This window comes from Nycticebus coucang, chromosome 10 (assembly GCF_027406575.1).
Source record: "Nycticebus coucang isolate mNycCou1 chromosome 10, mNycCou1.pri, whole genome shotgun sequence".
NCBI lineage: Eukaryota > Metazoa > Chordata > Mammalia > Primates > Lorisidae > Nycticebus > Nycticebus coucang.
In genome coordinates, this window is record NC_069789.1 from 105024784 (window position 1) to 105045305 (window position 20522).

At 42.8% G+C, this 20522-nt stretch overlaps 1 protein-coding gene, 1 non-coding gene and 1 pseudogene across 8 annotated transcripts in view; 2 read left to right on the forward strand and 1 right to left on the reverse strand.

Annotated features, from left to right (window-relative positions):
• The window catches only part of GON4L (gon-4 like), a 107212-nt gene that overhangs the window by 23178 nt on the left and 63512 nt on the right, over positions 1-20522 (forward strand). For 6 of the 7 annotated variants that reach the window (XM_053604692.1, XM_053604686.1, XM_053604687.1 and 3 more), the window contains 8 exons: positions 3837-4028; positions 6805-6995; positions 7969-8043; positions 8197-8247; positions 9766-9816; positions 10119-10214; positions 12211-12330; positions 14965-15135. In XM_053604692.1, coding sequence (XP_053460667.1) covers positions 3837-4028; positions 6805-6995; positions 7969-8043; positions 8197-8247; positions 9766-9816; positions 10119-10214; positions 12211-12330; positions 14965-15135 — 947 coding nt within the window. Of the gene's footprint in view, positions 1-3836; positions 4029-6804; positions 6996-7968; positions 8044-8196; positions 8248-9765; positions 9817-10118; positions 10215-12210; positions 12331-14964; positions 15136-20522 lie in introns of those variants that run through there. The other variant, XM_053604693.1, reaches the window with a different exon arrangement.
• LOC128595619 (spindle and kinetochore-associated protein 2-like) lies at positions 1787-2492 on the forward strand (annotated as a pseudogene).
• On the reverse strand, positions 13194-13332 carry LOC128597954 (small nucleolar RNA SNORA70). Its single transcript, XR_008383489.1, has one exon. It is a non-coding gene; the product is annotated as a small nucleolar RNA SNORA70 (small nucleolar RNA).

Consider the following 20522-nt stretch of genomic DNA (forward strand, 5'->3'; position numbering starts at 1 on the left):
CTCCCGAGTAGCTGGAACTACAGGTGCCCGCCACAACACCCGGCTATTTAGATTTATTATTATTATTATTTTTTATTTTTTTGTGACAGAGTCTTAAGCTGTCACCCTGGGTAGAGTTCGTGACGTCATAGCTCACAGCAACTTCCAACTCAGGCTCAAGCTCCCAGACTACTGGCTTAGATTTAAATGTTCTACTATGTTTGTTTAAAAGTCATTTGTGGGCTTGGTGCCCGTAGCATAGTCCTTTTTTTTTTTTTTTTGAGACAGAGCCTCAAGCTGTCACCCTGGGTAAAGTGCTGTGGCGGCATAGCTCACAGCAACCTCCAACTCCTGGGCTTAAGCGATTCTCTTGCCTCAGCACCTGCCACAACGCCTAGCTGTTTTTTAGTTGCAGCTATCATTGTTGTTTGGCGGGCCCTGGGCTAGATTTGAACCCGCCAGCTCAGGTGTATGTGGCTGGTGCCTCAGCTGCTTGAGCCACAGGCGCTGAGCCTATAGCATAGTCCTTAATGGCACCAGGCACATACACCAAAGGTGGCGGGTTCAAACCTGGCCTGGGCCAGCTAAAACAATAGCTAAACAACTGTAACAAAAAACTGGCTGGGCCTTGTGGTGGGTGCCTGTAGTCCCAGCTACTTGGGAGGCTGAAGCAAGAGAATTGCTTGAGCCCAAGAGTTTGAGGTTGCTGTGAGCTATGATACAACAGTACTCTACTGAGGGTGACATAGTGAGACTCTGTCTCAAAAAAAAAAGTCACTTATTGGCTGAGTGAGGTGGCTCATGCTGGTAATCCTAGCAGTCTGGGAGGCTGAGAAAGGCAGATTGCTTAAGCTCATGGGTTTGAGACCAGCCTGAGCAAGAATGAGGCCCTTGTCTCTACTAAAAATGAAATTCTGAGCCCAGGAGTTCAAGCTTACTGTGAGCTAAGATACCATGGCATTCTACCCAGGGCTCCAAAATGAAACTGTCTCAAAAAAAAAAAAGAGAGAGAAGAAAGCTTTATGTGTATACACACACACACACACACACACACACACACACACACACACACACACACACACACATATATTTGTATTTATATATTTAAATATATATAGTCATTTGTGTCAGTTAAAGGTAGATATCATTAATTATAAAAATTATTAAAGATTTTAAGTTAAATGATAAATCTATGCTGTGGTACAGATTGAAGTTTTTTCTTTTAAGAAATTTAGCTGAGGGGGCGGCACCTGTGGCTCAGTTGGTAAGGCGCCGGCCCCATATACTGAGGGTGGCGGATTCAAACCCGGCCCCGGCCAAACTGCAACCAAAAAATAGCCGGGCGTTGTGTCAGGCACCTGTAGTCCCAGCTACTTGGGAGGCTGAGGCAAGAGAATTGCTTAAGCCCAGGAGTTGGAGGTTGCTGTGAGCTGTGTGAGGCCACGACACTCTACCGAGGGCCATAAAGTGAGACTCTGTCTGTACAAAAAAAAAAAAAGAAATTTAGCTGAGGGCTCAGCACCTGTAGCTCAAGCAGCTAGTGGCTAGGGTGCCAGTCATGTACACCGGAGTTGGCGAGTTCGAATCTAGCCCGTGCCTGCCAAACAACAATGACAACTACAACCAAAAAATGGCCGGTGTTGTGGCGGGCACCTGTAGTTCCAACTGTTTGGGAGGCTGAGGCAAGAGAATCGATTCGGCCCAGGAGTTTGAGGTTGTTGTAAGCCTTGACGGCCATGGCACTCTACCCAGGGTCATAGCTTGAGACTTTGTCTCAAAAAAAAAAAAAGGTGGGTTAAGTGCTGCCGGGGTCTGAGGAATGTCAACTATTCAACATGGAGGCGGAGGTCGATAAGCTGGAACTGATGTTCCAGAAAGCTGACTCTGATCTGGATTACATTCAGTACAGGCTGGAATATGAAATCAAGACTAATCATCCTGATTCAGCAGGCGAGATCACATGTTTTACTCTGTTTTGGTTTGTTTCCTGGTTTTATTGAAGCATATCCTTTAGAAGAATGTGCTGAGAAGTACAATATGAAGAAGAGTATACAGGCTCGGCGCCTGTGGCTCAAGCAGCTAAGGCGCCAGCCACATACACCTGAGCTGGCGGGTTTGAATCCAGCCTGGACTTGCCAAACAACAATGACGGCTGCAACCAAAAAGAAAAAGAAGAGTATACAGAAAAAAAGTCCAGTTACACTGTTAAAGGAAATATCAGCGATAAAGTCTCGATATCAAACTTTGTATGCACGCTTCAAACCAGTTGCTGTTGAGCAGAAAGAGACTAAGAGCCGCATTTGTGCTACTGTGAATAAGACTATGAACATGATACAACAACTACAAAAGCAACAGACCTGGAGTTGTCACCACTGACTGAAGAAGAGAAAAATGCAGCAGAGCAATTAAAATCTCCCCCTGGCAGACTTATGAAGAAGGACTCCCAAAAGGGAACTCTAATAGAGAAGAAATCAATTCCACAGAAATTTAGGAAGATGTCTTTTAATGGTTGATAACTAGTGGGAGGGGGCTGGTGAAGGAGAAGAAGGTTTGGCTGGGACTGGTTAATGCTGCCTTTCATATGAGAGAGGAATAATAAAGTTCAGCCAAAAAGAAAAAAAAAAAAAAGAAATTTAGCTGAGAGGAACTTTTGATTTGACGGATTTGGGATTCAATTCCTTGCTGTAGAATCCCTATTAAAACCAAAGTGTTTAAGCTTTTTGACACTGAGATAATCATGGGCACCAAGAGTAAAGAAGTAAGATTGAGAGTATTAAGGATTGATTCATGCTTTATTTATTTATTTTTTTGGAAACAGAGTCTCAAGCTGTCGCCATGGGTAGAGTGCCGTGGTGTAACATCTCACAGCAGCCTCAAACTCTTGGGCTTAAGCGATTCTGTTGCCTCAGCCTCCCAAGTAGCTGGGACTACACGTGCCTGCCAAAACGCCTGGCTATTTTTTTGTTGTTGCAGTTGTCATTGTTGTTTTAGCTGGCCCAGGCCAGAGTCCAACCTGCCAGCCTCAGTGTATTTGGCTGGCTCCCTACCGACTGAACAACAGGCGCCGCCTGGATTCATGCTTTAGTTTATTTATTTTTAGAGACAGTGTCTTGTTTTGTCACTCACTGAAGCGTGGTGGCATGACCATAACTCACTGCAACCTTGAAATCCTGGGCTCAAGCTGCCCAGCCAGTATTTATTACTTATAGCTGATTAAATGTGGTGTTAATGGTAATAATATATAAAATGTCCCCTTGTCATCAGGAATCCTTCCTACAATTATGAATCGGATTTTTCCTTAGAAAAAAATGCAAAGCTCAAAGCATTTTAGAACTATTAGGATCTTGGCAATTATCTAGTTCAACTCCCTGACTTTACAGATGAGTAAATGAGATCTGAGCTCTGATTTCCACATTTTTCTTAGTATACTATCTTTTTTTTTTTTTTTTTTTGTAGAGACAGAGTCTCACTTTATCGCTCTGGGTAGCCCTGGGTAGAGTGCCGTGGCATCACACAGCTCACAGCAACCTCCATTCCTGGGCTTAGGTGATTCTCTTGCCTCAGCCTCCTAGTTGCTGGGACTAAAGGTGCCTACCACAGTGCCCAGCTATTTTTTTGTTGCAGTTTGGCCAGGGTCGGGTGTGAACCTGCCACCCTCGGTATATGGGGCTGGCACCTTACCTACTGAGCCATAGGCGCCGCCCTTAGGATACTATCTTTAAGACGGGGGAGAACCTGGCTAGTATATGCTTCATTCATGAAGTGTCTTACTAAAAAGACTAAGAAGACTCTGATTTCTCTGATAGAATGTGATTGAGACTGGGCAAAGTATGAGGGAATATTTGTGATTCTTCTAGGAAAACCTCAGATGCACTCTGAAGGGGAAACACCTTTGCTGTCATCAGGTAGCCAGTCTTCAAAACCAGGAACCCAGCCTAGGAAATCATCGCAACCAGAGGCTTGTGCATATCCTCAAGAAAAGCCACTCAGGAATCTGGGTCACCCATCTGAGGAAGAGATAGAGGATGACGGACTCTTTATTCCAATGGGTAGGCTTTCTGTTTTTTTTTTTTTTTTTTTAAATTAAAAATCCCTCTTTATTGTAGTGTAATATGCCAAAAACTGTACATATCCTAAGATATCTTAAGTTCACTGAATTTTCACATATTGAATTTTCACCAGTGCAACCAGCAACCAGACCAAGAAATAGAATATTATCCATACCCCAAAGCCAAAAGGGTTTGGTTTCCTGCCAGTCACTACCGCCTACCTGTAGTTAACCACTGTCCTGATACTTAATAGCACATACTCACTTACTTTCTCCCTCTCTCCCTTTTTTTTTTAATTGGAGATAGGCATACACATTTAATAATGTGTATATAGTATTAATAGAAAAGAACCAAGCTCTGTAAAATCACATAAAGAGGTTTATGAATATGTGTAAGCAGGAGTTAAGAAGACCAGCCTGAGCAAGAGTGAGACCTTGCCTCTACTAAAAAAATATAGAAAAATTATCTGGGTGTAGGTTGTGGTGAGTACCTGTAGTACCAAATAGTTGGTAGGCTGAGGAAGGAGGATTGCTAGAGCCCAAGAATTTGAGGTTGCTGTGAGCGATGATACCATAGCACTTTAACCTGGGTAACAGAGTGTGACACTGTCTCAAAAATAAATACATACATATATACATAAAAATGTCTCAAAAACAAAATTTTAGCCACTTTAGCAGTTGGATAGTAGCATTTCAGTGTAGTTTTAACTTGAACGTTTCTCTGTTGAGAATGTTACAGAGTATATTTTCTTGTGTCCTGGGCTTATGTATCTTCTTTGGTGAAATGTTTGTTTATTATTCTCTTGTTTATTATCGAGTTGAATTAGTTCTTTGTGTATTTTGCTAAGCACGCGCTCTACCACTGAGCTATACCCCCCACACTCTTTGTGTATTTTGGATACCAGGTCTTTATCAGATAAATGTTTTGCAAATATTTTCTCCCACTATGTACCTTGCTTTTTCATTTTTAAGTGAAGATTAGAGCTTTTTAATTTTGTTGAGTTTATCAATTTTTTTCTATTGTGGTTCATACTTTTTATGTCCCGTGTAGGAAATCTTTACCTTTTATGACCCAAGGTCATAAAGATTTCCTGATGTATTTTCTAGAAGTTTTATAGATTTATGTTTTACATTTAAATCTACTGCTGGTGAATTACCTTGATACTTTTGTTGAAAGTCATTTGCTTATTTATGTGTTGAACTGTTCTTGTGTTCTATTCTTTTTTTTTTTTTTTTTTTTTTTGGTTATTGGCTGGGGCTGGGTTTGAACCCGCCACCTCTGGCATATGGGACTGGCACCCTATTCCTTGAGCCACAGGCGCTGCCCTTCCTTTTTTCTTTTTGAGATAGTCTCACTATGTTGTACTCAGTAGAGTGCCATGGCGTAATAGCTTACAGCAACCTCAAACTCTTGGGCTTAAGTGATTCTCTTGCCTCAGCCTTCCAAGTAGCTGGGACTACCAGCACCTGCTTCAATGCCTGGCTGTTTTTTGTTGCAGTTTGGCTGGGGCTGGGCTTGAACCTGCCACCCTAGGTATATGGGGCCGGTGCCCTACCCACTGAGCCACAGGTGTCGCCCTTTTTTTTGAGACAAAGTCTCACTTAGTCACCCTGGGGTTGGGTGCTCTGGCGTTATAGCTCACAGCAACTTCAAACTCTTAGGCTCAAGCAATCCTTTTCCCTCAGCCTCCCAAGTAGGTGGGACTACTATAAGTGTCTGCCATGCCTGGCTATTTTTAGAGATGGGGTCTCACTTTTGGCCATGCTGGGTGTTCGGCATGACTGTTGCTTATTGGCTCTTGGGAAAGTTTCTTTTTTTTTGCAGTTTTTGGCCAAGGCTGGGGCTGGTTTTGAACCCACCACCTACGGTATATGGGGCTGGTGCTCTACTCCTTTGAGCCACAGGCACTGCCCATTGGGAAAGTTTCTTTCTTTTTTTTTTTTAAGAGACAGTCTCACTTTATCACCCACAGTAGAGTGCTGTGGTGTCACAGCTCACAGTACCATCCAACTCCTGGGCTTAGGCGATTCTCTTGCCTCAGTCTCCCGAGTAGCTGGGACTACAGGCGCCCGCCACAACACCCGGCTATTTTTTTGTTGCAATTTGGCCAGGGCTGGGTTTGAACCTACCAACCTCGGAATATGGGGCTGGCGCCCTACTCACTCAGCCACAGGTGCTGCCCAGGAAAGTTTCTTAACCTCCTGTCTCAGTTACCCCATTTGTATAGTGGGATAAATAATAGTTTCCATCTCATTGGGTTGTTACTTGCTAGAGTAAGTAAATTATATGTACAAAGTGTGTGGGAGAGTGCCTGAAATAAAATAAATATTCAGTGATGCTGGCTTTTGTTAGACTCCAGTACCATTAGCAACTCTATTGTCACTAGTGCTGCCAGGTCATAATCTTTGATTTCCAGGTCCAGACAGCTGGCAGCTGGATTTTCTTTTTTTTTTGTAGAGACAGAGTTTCACTTTATGGCCCTCGGTAGAGTGCCATGGCCTCACACAGCTCACAGCAACCTCCAACTCCTGGGCTTAAGCGATTCTCTTGCCTCAGCCTCCCGAGTAGCTGGGACTACAGGCGCCCGCCACAATGCCCGGCTATTTTTTGGTTGCAGTTTGGCCGGGGCCGGGCTTGAACCCGCCACCCTCGATATATGGGGCTGGCACCCTACCGACTGAGCCACAGGCGCCACCCGGCAGCTGGATTTTCTTTTACTGTTGGCTTTTGGTCAGCTGTTTTCAAGATTCTGGTGATTCTCTTGGTTTATTTGCAGAAGAGCAAGACAATGAAGAAAGAGAGAAAAGGAGAAAAAAGAAAAAGGGTACCAAGAGGAAACGAGATGGAAGGGGTCAGGAAAGGACCTTGGGCTATGATCTGAAGCTAGACGACATGCTTGACCGCACGTTAGAGGATGGGGCCAGGCAGCACAGCCTCACAGCAGTGAACGTGCGCAATATCCTGCATGTGAGTAGGGTGGGCTGCTGCATACTCAGAGGAAAGTTTCCATGAAAAGTGGATAAAGATAACTTAGCAGTTCTTGGCTCTTGGTAGGTTAGGTAGTTGAATTGCCCATTCAGATACTTGCATTTTTGTGTATTTAAGGTAAACGTAGACATAGGAAGGTAAGCTGTTTCTGTGCTTCCTCCCACTTGTCTGATTGTTCATTTACTGGGTAGCAGACTCGAAGGTGACACTGCTCACAATGCTTTACTCTCTTGTGGGTAGGTGTGTCTGAGAAGATACCAGTTAACAGTTTATGGTTCTTTCACATATTTAAATATTCTTCTTCTTCTTCTTTTTTGAGATAGAATCTCACTTATGTTGCTCTTGGTAGAGTGCAGTGGCGTCACAGCTCACAGCAACCTCCTTGGGCTTAAGTGATTCTCTTGCCTCAGCCTCCCAAGTACCTGGGACTACAGGGCCTGCCACAATGACTGGCTGTTTTTTTGTTATTGTTGTCATTGTTGTTTAGCAGGCCCTGGCTAGGTTTGAACCCACCAGCCCTAGTGTATGTGGCTAATGCCCCAACCACTGAGCTGTGGATGCTGAGCCTAAATATTAGTCTTGATGTGTAGGTACACAGCTAGCTATTCACAGAGCCTTTGCTATTGTTACTCTTTTTCTTAAGTACATAGTTACCTCAGGACTTCTTCTTTTCTTTTTTTTTTTTTGCAGTTTTTGGCTGTTCAAGACCTCTTTTTACATGAGTCATCTTGTCCCTATAGCAGCTGATGAGGCTGGTCCACTTACTGCTGTGTCGTTTGCAACTGTGTGTTCTGCCCCAAACTTGCTGTAGCCTTCTTTGCCCTAATGTGAAGCTGGTTGCTTGTACAGTTCTCCTTTATCTTCTACATAGGTCTAGCAGGATTACACAGAGATGAGTATTGTCTAGGTGACAAACTCTCATTGTATAAAGTGAAATTTCATCTTTCTTCAGGAAGTGATCACAAATGAACACGTGGTAGCTATGATGAAAGCAGCCATCAGCGAGACAGAAGATATGCCAATGTTTGTGAGTAGTTGATTGTCATCCTTTCTATGTCATGGTACAGAGTTATCTGTAGAGGTTACTTGGGAGATTGTGAACAGTTTGACACCTGGGAGTGAAGGTAACATCGCATGGAGATTTTTATGAACTGTTTTCTTTGCATTTCCCTCTGCTTAGGAACCTAAAATGACACGTTCTAAGCTGAAAGAAGTAGTGGAGAAGGGAGTGGTAAGTGTTCTTTTTGTTCTTTATTTAGCTTGGTAAATACTATTAATTTTAGGTCACCTGTAGGGGAAAAATACAGGAAAGATCATGGTCTGGGTTTGCCTCTTCAAAGAAATACTGTAAAAGAGAAGAGACATGATACTGAAATTGCTATCATAGTTTATTTTTACTATAGTTGCTATGAAGTATTGCTTTTTGGAAGTGCTAGATAGATAACCATTTGAAATAGTTGAAACAAGGAGTGGGTGGTTTCTCTGTTCATATTGTAACATGTGTGGCAAAGTGTTTAGACTAGTGTTTTTCAAAATGAGTTCCAGGAACTGCTTACATCAAAATCACGTTGGTGTGAGGTCCCTCAGGAGTGCTTATTAAAAATGCACACTTTTGGGCCCACCTTGTAGGATAATATTTAGAAATAAACATATCCTACATCAAGCACACAAAGTGAACTCAGTGTGAGTTTAAAATGACTTGTAAATATTATCCTACAGGTGGGTAAACCTGAAGCAATCCTCCTGCCTCCTAGAGTGCTGGGATATTCAAGCAAGAGCCACCATGCTGGCCTCCTCTTTTTCTTCTATCCAGTTCTGACAAATGTTTGAAAATAACCAAGGGATAATAAACACCCCCAGATCACTGCAGCTACTTGTTAGGTATATGGCTCTTTGTGATGCTAAAGATGAAGTAAAAGGCTGGTTAGGCGGCTCAAGCTTATAATCTTAGCACTCTGGGAGGCCGAGGCAGGCAGGCAGCTCAGGAGTTGGAGACCAGCCTGAGCCAGAGCAAGATCCTGTCTCTAAAAACAGCTGGTGGCTTGGCACCTGTGGCTCAATCAGCTAAGGTGCTAGCCACATACACCTAAGCTGGCGGGTTTGAATCCAGCCCGGGCCTGCCAAACAACGACGGCTGCAACCAAAAAAATAGCCAGGCGTTGTGGCAGGTGCCTGTTATCCCAGCTACTTGGGAGGCAGAGGAAGGAGAATTGCTTGAGCCCAGGAGTTGGAGCTTGTTGTGAGCTGTGATGCCACAGCACTCTACCCAGGGTGAAAGCTTGAGGCTCTGTCTCAAAAATAAATAAATAAATAAATAAAAACAGCTGGGCTACAATGCCATGCACTTTACCCAGGGTGACAAAGTGAGACTCTGTCTCAAAAAAGAAAAAGAAAAGGCTCCGCACTTGTATCTCAAGCGGCTTAGGTGCCAGCCACATATACCAGAGCTGGCGGGTTCGAATTCAGCCTGGAACTGCCAAAGAACAGTGACAACTACAATCAAAAAATAGCTGGGCGTTGTGGCGGGCACCTGTAGTCCCAGCTACTTGGGAGGCTGAGGCAAGAGAATCGTGTAAGCCCAGGAGTTGGAGGTTGCTGTGAGCTGTGATGCCACCGCACTCTTCCCAGGGTGACGACAGCTTGAGGATCTGTCTCAAAAAAAGAAAAAGGAAAAGAAAAGATGAAGTAAATATGAAAAACAGTCTCTTTTAGTTAAGATTACTTAATTATTTATATTCTTACTTGGTAGGTAATTCCGACATGGAATATTTCACCAATCAAGAAGGCCAATGAAATTAAGGTAAACTTGGAAGAGGTAATATTTTTCTTTTCTAGAAAGATACTTCATAGATTTTGAAACCTAAGTACTTCCTACTTTTTTTGACCTACCTTTTGACTTAATTCCAGCTTTATTTTTTTTCTATTCCTTTACTCTTAGGTTGCATCTCATGGAATCACTTTAACCCCTGCCTCTTGTACTTGCTGTAGTTGCACGTTATGTTCTTAGGATTTTTTCTGCCCTTCTTTCTTTCTCTTTTTTCCCCAGATATATCTGATTTATGTTTTCCATCACTTAATTTCTTTCTAATTGTATTAATGCAGCCCCCTCAGTTTGTGGATATCCATCTTGAAGAGGATGATTCCTCAGATGAAGAGTATCAACCAGATGATGAGGAAGAAGATGAGACTGCTGAAGAGGTCAGTGAGTGCTAGTTGGTAATATTTGGCTTCGTAAGGAAGGTGTATCTTGCTTCCTTAGTAATGATACCTGTTTTATAGAGAGCATTGAAATAGGTTCTTTTTTCAATTCATTTCTTTACTGTGAGGTTTTTTTTCTCTTCTTTATATTCCTTTAATTTTTTTACTTATGCAGTGTGTCATGTAACATGGAAATGTGCATAGAATGGCTGGATGTGGTGGCTTACTCCTGTAATCCTAGCACTCTGGGAGGGCGAGGCAGGAGGATCCCTGGAGCTCAGGAGTTTGAGACCAGCCTGTGCAAGAGCGAGACCCTGTCTTAGCCAGGGGTATTGTGGTAGTTGCCTATAGTCCAAGCTACTTGGGAAGCTGAGGCAGGAGTGTTGCTTGAGCCTAGGAATTTGAGGTTGGCTGATACCATGGAACTCAAGACTGGCACTCTGTCTCAAAGAAGAAAAAAGAAAAGAAAACAAATGTGCATAGAATAAAAATATACAGCTTAAATAATCATGTAATTTATTGTTAAAATTTTATATTTGTATTATTTACAAAATAATTATATAGTTTTATAGTTATTTAAAAAAATCATGAAACTTCAAACAAAGTCAAGAAACACTACATTGCTGGGATATCCCTTGTATGCCCTTTCCAATCCCAATCACCTCCCTCCTCTAAAAATAATCAGTATCCTAACTTTTTCTTTGCTTTTTTTTTTTTTTTTTTGAGACAGTTTCACTATGTCACCCTCGGTAGAGTGTTGTGGCATCTCAGCTCACAACAAACTCAAACTCTTGGGGTTAAGCGATTCTCTTGCCTCAGCCTCCCAAGTAGCTGGGACTATAGGCACCTGCCACAATGCCTGGCTATTTTTTGTTTGTAGTTGTCATTGTTGTTTGGCAGGCCTGGCCTGGATTCAAACCCACCAGCTCCAGTGTATGTGGCTGGCACCCTAGCCGCTGAGCTACAGGTGCCGAGCCAGTATCCTAACTTTTTGGTAAGGACTTTGTTTTTCCTTATAGTTATATTGCCTAATTATGCATCTCTACACACTAGTTTAGTTTCTATTGCTTCTGAACTTTATATATAGGAACCCATATATGTATATGGGTTCTTTTGTTCCTGGTCTTTTTTTGTTTAATGTTGTTTTGAGTCACCTATACTGTTGTTTTTAACTATAGTTTGTTGATTTTCATTAATATAATTCTTTGACTTGTTTCTTTATTTTTATGTTTTTTTTAGAGTCTTTTTATTTTATCTATCTTTTGTTTTTGTCACATTGGGTTCTTAGAGTATGATTTGTTTCTTAATGCGTTCTTTGAATTGTTTCTTCTTTTTTTGAGATACAGTCTCACTTTGTCACCCTTGGCATCATAGAGTGCCATGGCGTCATAGTTTACAGCGACCTCAAACTCTTGGGCTCAAGTGATCCTCTTGCCTTTGTTTCCCAAGTAGCTGAGACTGTAGGCACCTACCACAATGCCTGGATAGTTTTAGAGATGGTGTCTCACTCTTCCTCAGGCTGTTCTTAAACTCCTGAGCTCAGGCAATCCACTTGGCTCAGCCTCCCTGAGTGCTAGGATTATAGTTGTGAGGCACTGTACCCAACCCTTTTTTTTTTTAGATAGAGTCTCCATCACACTGGGTAAAGTGTTGTGGCATCATAGCTCACAGGAACCTCAAACTCTTGGGCTTAAGCAATTCTCGGGCTTAAGCAATTCTCTTGCCTCAGCCTCCCAAGTAGCTGGGACTACAGGTGCCCACCACAATGTCCGGCTTTTTTGGTTGCAGTTATCACTGCTGTTTTAGCTGGCTGGGGCCGAGTTTGAACTCCCCACCCTTGGTATATGGGAGCCACAGTTATTGCCCTAAATTTTATTTTCTATTACTTTGATTAATTGAGTGATTGAATTTTGTGATTAATTCTCTTGAGATATTTCAAACTGTGGAATGGATATTAGGGGCATAAATATAAGAGTGTGCTGGATTTGTTTTGTAGAGCTTGTTGGAAAGTGATGTTGAAAGTACTGCTTCGTCTCCACGTGGGTCAAAGAAATCCAGATTGAGGCAGTCTTCTGAGATGACTGAGACAGATGAAGAGAGTGGCATGTTATCAGAGGTGAGTCAGTGCCATACAGGAGAGAGATTTAGATAGAAGTGTGTGAGTGCTTTATTATCTGGGGTGACTCAGGGCTGGCCTCTGTTCTTGAAGTCCATCAGTCAATAAGCAGTTAAGGAAGACCAGGACCGGTAGGCAAGGAAAGAACTTTTCTGAGGGATCAGAAATGCACAGTTAGTGGAGTTTCTTTCTTTTCTTATACCTATGTTTTCTAATATTGTCATAAAAGCCATTTTTATTAGATTTCCTTTTTTTTTTTTTGAGACACATATTTGTTTTATTTGTTTAATTTTTTTGAAGATTATTTTTATTTTATTTTATTTGTTGTTGCAGTTTTGGTGGGGCCAGGTTTGAACCTGCCATCCTTGGTATATGGGGCCAGTGCCCTATTCACTGAGCCACAGGTGCCACCCCAGATAATTTTTTTTTTTTTTTTGGACAGGAAGTAGGATTTATTATTGGTAGGTACAATTGATAGACAACACAGTATTAAGTCCTCACGAGTGCAGGGTCCACCACTTGTCCAGGGGGTCACGATTGGGGATGTATTTTGACCCCACAGCCATCTGGGATGAGTCGCTTCTCAGCCACCATGTCTTCAAATTCATCTGAGTTAAACTTCGTAAAACCCCATTTCTTGGAGATGTGAATCTTCTGACCGCCAGGGAACTTGAACTTGGCCCTGCGAAGGACCTCAGTCACATGCTCCTTGTTCTGTAGTTTGGTGCAGATGGACATGATGACTTGGCCAATGTGAACCCTGGCCACAGTGCCCTGGGGCTTTCCAAAGGCACCACGCATACCTGTCAGGAGCCTAGATTGGGGATAGCACAAGGTCTAACACATGAACATGTATTGGAAAGGAATGTCTCCAAGGTCCCTTAGAGCAACCTATACAATCAACAGGCTGCGTACACTACCAAGGAGGCTGCTGTTTGCAGCCACTGCATACCAGGTAGATTTCCATTTTTGGTAACCTAAGTAGCATTCTATTGGCTTCACTGGAAATAGGATGAAACCTAATTAGATTGGCATACTTGATAGTTTTTATGTACTTTTTTTTTTTTTGGTAGCGACAGAGTCTTCCTTTATCACCCTTGGTAGAGTGCCGTGGTGTTACACAGCTCACAGCAACCTCCAACTCCTGGGCTTAGGCGATTCTCTTGCCTCAGCCTCCCGAGTAGCTGGGACTACAGGCGCCCGCCACAGTACCCGGGTATTTTTTTGTTGGCTGGGGCTGGGTTTGAACCCACCACCCTCAGTATATGGGGCCAGTGCCCTACCCACTGAGCCATAGCCGCTGCCCAGTTTTTATGTACTTTTAACTAGATTAGAAAAAAAAGGTCAAGGGCGGCTCCTGTGGCTCAGTGAGCAGGGCGCCGGCCCCATATGCCGAGGGTGGCGGGTTCAAACCCAGCCCCGGCCAAACTGCAACCAAAAAATAGCCGGGCGTTGTGGCGGGCGCCTGTAGTCCCAGCTGCTGGGGAGGCTGAGGCCAGAGAATCGCGTAAGCCCAGGAGTTGGAGGTTGCTGTGAGCCGTTTGACGCCACGGCACTCTACCCGAGGGCGGTACAGTGAGACTCTGTCTCTACAAAGAAAAAAAAGGTCAATAGCATATGGAAGACCTACCTTTTTCTCTTTTCCTTTTCTTTTTTTTTTTCAGTTTTGGCCAGGGCTGGGCTTGAACTCACCACCCTTGGTATATGGTGCCCCACTCCTTGAGCCACAGGCACTACCCTCTCTTTTCTTTCTTTTCCCTTCCTTTCCTTTCCTTTTTTCTTCTCTCCTCCGCTCCTCTCCTCCTCTTCTTTCCTTCCTTTTTAATTTATTTTTTGTTTTTGTTTTTTATTTTAGCATCTGCCAAGCAGTTTGTTAAAAATACAATTGATCCAGCTGCATCTGTAGTTCAGTGGGTAGGGCACCAGCCACATATACCAGGGCTGGCAGATTTGAACCTGGCTCGGACCAGCTAAAACAACAATGACAACCGCAACCACAAAAAAATAAATAGCCAGGTGGCACCTGTGGCTCAATGAAGTAGGGTGCCAGCCCCATATGCTGGAGGTGGTGGGTTCAAACCCAGCCCTGGTCAAAAACTGCAAACAAACAAAAATAAATAAATAAATAAATAAAAAATAAATAAATAGCCAGGTGTTGTGGTGGGCATCTGTAGTCTCAGCTGCTTGGGAGGCTAAGGCAAGAGAATCGCTTAAGCCTAAGAGTTGGAGGTTGCTGTGAGCTGTGATGCCACAGCTCTCTACCAAGGATGACATAGTGAGACTCTTTCAAAAAGAAATAAAAGGCAGCACCTGTGGCTCAAAGGAGTAAGACACTGACCCCATATGCCAGAGGTGGTGGGTTCAAGCCCAGTCCCGGCCAAAAAAACTGCAAAAAAAACCACAAACAAACAATTAATCCTATAGCATGTTTTTGGAAGGAAAGAGTAACTCCATCTTGGGATCTTTGGGGCAAAGTATAGGGTGTCTATAAAGTTCGTGTGCAGTTTAAAATAAATAGCTAGTAGTCAATTGTGGAATATCCTATATTTGAGCTGATTCTTCCTCCCCCTTCTTTTTTTTTTAACACCCCCTTCTTTTTTTTAATTGTTAAAAAATCTTTCCTCTTTTAATCAGGCTGAGAAAGTCACTACACCTACCATCAGGCACATCAGTGCTGAGGTAGTACCCATGGGGCCCCCGCCTCCTCCAAAGCCAAAACAGACCAAGGATAGTACTTTCATGGAGAAGTTGCATGCGGTTGATGAGGAGCTGGCTTCCAGTCCAGTCTGCATGGATTCTTTCCAGGTAAACGTTGTAACTATGAAAGTTACAGTGAGAAAGTCAAGTGGAGTAATTTTAGTTGGTGCTCAGGTTGAAAAGGGTGAGAGGGTGGGGTGTGATGGCTCACACCTGCAATCCTAGGATTTTGGGAGGTTGAGGTGGAAGGATCATTTGAGGCCAGCCTGGGCAACATAACAAGACCTTGTTTCTACAAAAAAATAAAATAAAAATTAGCATGGCTATAAAAATAAAGACATAGATCTCTGGAACAGAATACAGAATCCAGAGACGAAACCAGTCTTATATCATCATCTAATCTTTAACAAAACAAACAGAAGCATTCACTGGGGAAAAGAATCCCTGTTTAATAAAGGGTGCTGGGGCCGGGCACAGTGGCTCATTCATGCCTGCAATCCTAGTACTCTGGGAGGCTGAGGCAGTTTTTTGTGGTTGCAGTTGTCATGAACTCATAGGTTCAAGACCAGCCTGAGCCAGGGTGAGACCTCGTCTCTACTAAAAATAGAAAAACTGAGGCAAGAGGATTGCTTGAACCCAAGAGTTGGAGGTTGCTGTGATCTGTGTTGCCATGGCACTCTACCCAGGGCCACAGCTTGAGACTGTGTCTCAATTAAAAAAAAAAAAAATGGTGCTGGGCGGCGCCTGTGGCTCAGTGAGTAGGGTGCTGGCCCCGTATGCTGAGGGTGGCGGGTTCAAACCCAGCCCTGGCCAAACTGCAACAAAGAAAATAGCCGGGCGTTGTGGCGGGCGCCTGTAGTCCCAGCTGCTCGGGAGGCTGAGGCAGGAGAATTGCGTAAGCCCAAGAGTTAGAGGTTGCTGTGAGCCATGTGACGCCACAGCACTCTACCCGAGGGCGGTACAGTGAGACTCTGTCTCTACAAAAAAAAAAAAATGGTGCTGAGAAAACTGGTTAGCATACAAATGTGCGAGACTGAAACTGAACCCGCACCTGTCTCTACTTAGAAAAACTAACTCATGATGGATAAAGCATCTAAATCTAAGACACAAAACAATTAAAAACCCTAGAAAATAGTGTGGGGAAAACTCTTGATCTTATTGGCCTAGGGAAAGAATTTATGAGGAAGACCCCACTGGCAATTGCAACAGCAATAAAAATAAGTAAATAGGACCTGATCAAGATAAAAAATTTTACACAGCTGAGGACACAATTCACAATGCAAAAAGACAGCTTTCAGTATGAGAGAAGTCATTTGCATGATGTGAATCCAACAAAAGGCTAATCACCAGAATCTATAGTGAACTGAAGTTTATCAACAAAAAAGGAGCAAAGAACCCCGTTAAAAATGAGGCAAGATACATGATTAGACACTTCTCTCGGAAAGACAGAAGAATGGCCAATAAACACATGAAAAATGCTCATCATCCTTAATTATCAGAGGAATGCAAATCAAAACCACTCTGAGATACCACCTATCCCCAGTGAGAATGGCCATGTCACAAGGTCCGAAAACAGTGGTTGCTGATGTGTTGTGGAGAGAAGGGAACACTCATCCACAATGATAGGACTTCAAACTAGCACAGCTTCTATTGAAAGAAGTATGGAGAATCCTCAAAGAACTAAAATTAGAGCTACCATTTGACCCTGAAGTTCCACTACTAGGTTTTTACCCAAATGAAAGAGTAATTTTGCCACAGGGACATTTGCACTAGTTTACAGTTTACAGTTGCAAAGGTGTGGAGACAGCCCAAGTGCCCATCAACACGTGAAAGGATAATAAACTATGGTCTGTGTATACCATGGAGTACTATTTCCATCTCTCAATAAAGATGGAAATTTTGCATCTTTTGTAACAACTTGGTTGGATTTGGAGAATATTCTCCTAAGTAAGGTATCACAGGATTGGAAAAACAAGCATCATGTGTGCTCAATACCAATTTGAGATTAGGAGATTAATAATCACAGACCCCCATGGGAGAAAAATCTCAAACTCAAGGAGGGATGGGGGGGAAGAGAGTTCAGTAGCTTCCCACAATGAATAGATATATTATGGCACACTTGCTGAGTGTAGGACACAACTACAACTCTGATTTTTACCTGTTGTGTGTAAATTATAACCTACTGGTTTGTACCCTCATATTTATCTGATATAACAAAAGAATGAAAAAAAAATTTAGCATGGTGATGTATTCCTGTAGTCCTAGCTACTCAGAACTCAGGAGTTTGATGTTATGGTGAGGTATGGTTAGGCCTCTGCTTTCTAGTCTGGGTGACAGATTGAGACCTTGTCTCTATAAACATAAAAAAAAATCTCTTGGGCAGCAACTGTGGCTCAAAGGAGTAAGGCGCCGGCCCCATATGCCAAAGGTGGTGGGTTCAAACCCAGCCCCGGCCAAAAAGAAAAAAAAAACCCTATGCTCAAAGTGTTGTAATTGTACTATAGTTTAGAACAAGAGAGTAAACAGAAGCCTATTAGAAAGTTGATACTATGTAATTTAGATAGATCTTGCCAAGTTGATCTATAGATTTAATATAATTCCTATTTAAATCCAAGCTACCATTTTTGTGGAAATTGACACGCTAATCTTGTCAATGCCAGGGCCCAGAATAACCAAAGTAATCTTGAAAAAGAATAAACAGGCCAGGCGAGGTGGCTCACATGAGTAATCCTAGCACTCTGGGAGGCTGAGGCAGGAGGATCACTTAAGCTCAGGAGTTTGACATTGGCTTGAGCAAGAGTGAGACACCATCTCTAGTAAAACTGGAAAAAATTAGCTGGCCATGGTGGTGCATGTCTGTAGTCCCAGCTATTTGGGAGGCTGAGGCAGGAGCATTAATTGAACCCCCCAGCCATTTGCAGTTTCAGTGAGCTGTGATGAAGCCACTGCACGCCATCCTGGGTGACAGAGGAAGACTCTGTCTCTAAGAAAAAAAAAAAAAAGAAAAAGAACAAAGAAAGATGGATATTTTATATTTTCTTTTTTTAAAACTTGCTACAAAGTTACGGTAATCAAGAACTTGTAGTACTGGCATAAGGATAGACATAACAAATCTGTAGAACAAAATTAAAGTGTATGGAAATAACCCCTTAGATTTATGGTCAGTCGATTTTTGATGAGTATGCCATACCACTTAATGAGGGGTAGGAATAGTCTTTTCAACAAATACTGCTGGGACAACTGGAAATGCCTATGCAAAAGAATGAAGCTGAACCCTTACCTCATAGCGTAAATAAAAATTAACTCAGAATGGATTATCAACTTAAAAATAAAACTAACTCTTAAGAGAAAACATAGAAGTAAATCTTTGTGACCTTCACATAGGTAGTGGTTTCTTAGTTATAACACCAAAGAACAAGCAGCAATAAAAGAAAAAATAAATACGTTAGTATTAGATCTTATGAAAACTAAAAACTTTAGTGCTTAAAAAAATAAAGACTGCTGAGCACAGTGGCTCACACCTATACTTCTAACACTTTGGGAGGCTGAGGTAGGTGGATTGCCTGAGTTTGGGAGTTTGAGACCACGTTGAGCAAGAGTGAGATCCTGTAGCTGGGCATTGTGGTGGGTGCCTGTAGTCACAGCTACTTATGAGGCTGAGGCAGGAGGATTTCTTGAGCCCTAGAGTTTGAGGTTGCCGTGAGCTGTGATGATGCTACGGCATTCTACCAAGGGCACGAAAGTGAGGCTCTGTATCAAAAAAAGAAAGTGAAGACTGCCACAGAAGGGAGGAAATATTAGTAAGTTACATATCTGATAAAGGACTTATATCCATAATATATAAAGAGCTCTTACAACTTAATAATAAAAAGACCCAGTTCAAAAATAGGTAAAAGAGGCTGGGCTAGGTGGCTTACATATGTGATCCTAGCACTCTGAAAGGCGGAGGCAGGTGGATTGCCTGAGCTCAGGAGTTTGAGACCAGCCTGAGCAAAAGTGAGACCTAGTTTCTACCAAAAATAGAAAAACTAGCCAGGCATTGTGGTGGGCACCATAGTCTCAGCTACTTGGGAAGCTAAGGCAGGAGGTTTGCTGAAGTCCAAGAGTTTGAGGTTGCTGCGAGCTATGACGCCATGACACTCTACCCAGGGCAAGAAAGTGAGACTGTCTCAAAACAAAACAACAACAACAACAACAACAACAAAAAAATGGGCAAAGGATATGAATAGACATTTCTCCTAAAAAGGTATACTTTTCATTGCCAATAAGAACACGAAAAGGTGCTGAACATTATTAGTCATTATGGAAATAGAAATCCAAAGTATAATGATATAATCATACCCACTAATACATGATGGATAATAACAAGTTTTGACAACAGTGTGGAGAAATGTCGACATATACAGTGCTGATGAGAATGTAAAATGGTATAGCTACTGTGAAAAGCAGTTCCTCACGAAGTTAAATATAATTATTGTATGAGCCAGCAGTTCTACTGCAGGAAATCTGAAAACATATAAACATATGTCTATACAAAATACAGCAATTGTTTTTTTTTTTTTTTTTTTGAGATAGAGTCTCACTTTGTTGCCCTCAGTAGAGTGCTATAGTGTCACAGCTCACAACTCCAAACTCTTGGGCTTAAGTGATTCTCTTGCCTCAGCCTTCTAAGTAGGTGGGACTGCAGGCACCTGCCACAACACCTGACCATTTTTTCTTTTTTTTTTTTTTTTATAGAGACAGAGTTTCACTTTATTGCCTGTAGAGTGATGTGGCATCACACAGCTCACAGCAACCTCCAACTCCTGGGATTAGGCGATTCCCTTGCTGCAGCCTCCCAAGTAGCTAGGACAACAGGCATCAGCCATAACGCCTGGCTATTTTTTGGTTGCAGTTTGGCCGGGGCCGGGTTTGAACCGGCCACCCTCGGTATATGGGGCTGGTGCCCTGCCCACTGAGCCATAGGCACCACACAACACCTGACCATTTTTAGAGACAAGGTCTTGCTCTGGCTCAAGCTGGTCTCTAACCTGTGAGTTTAGGCAATCCACTCCTCTTGGCCTCCCAGAGTGTTAGGCTTACAGGAGTGAGCCACCAAGCCCAGCAGCAGTATTGTTCTTTTTCTTTTCTTTTTTTTGAGACAGAGTCTCACTCCGTTGCCCTTGGTAGAGTGCCGTAGCATCACAGCTCACAGTAACCTCCAACTCTTGGGCTTAAGCAATTCTCTTGTCTCAGCCTCCCAAGTAGCTTGGGACTACAGGCGCCTGCCACAATGCCTGGCTATTTTTTGTTGCAGTTGCTACTGCTGTTTTTAGCTGGCTGGTGCCAGGTTTGAACCTGCCACCCTTAGTATATGGGGCTGGCACCCTACCCACTGAGCCACAGGCACTGCCCAGCAGTATTATTCTTGATAGCCCCAAAGTGCAAACAAACCAAATGCCCATCAACTAATAAAGGGGTAAAATGTTATATATCCATACAGTGGAATATTCATA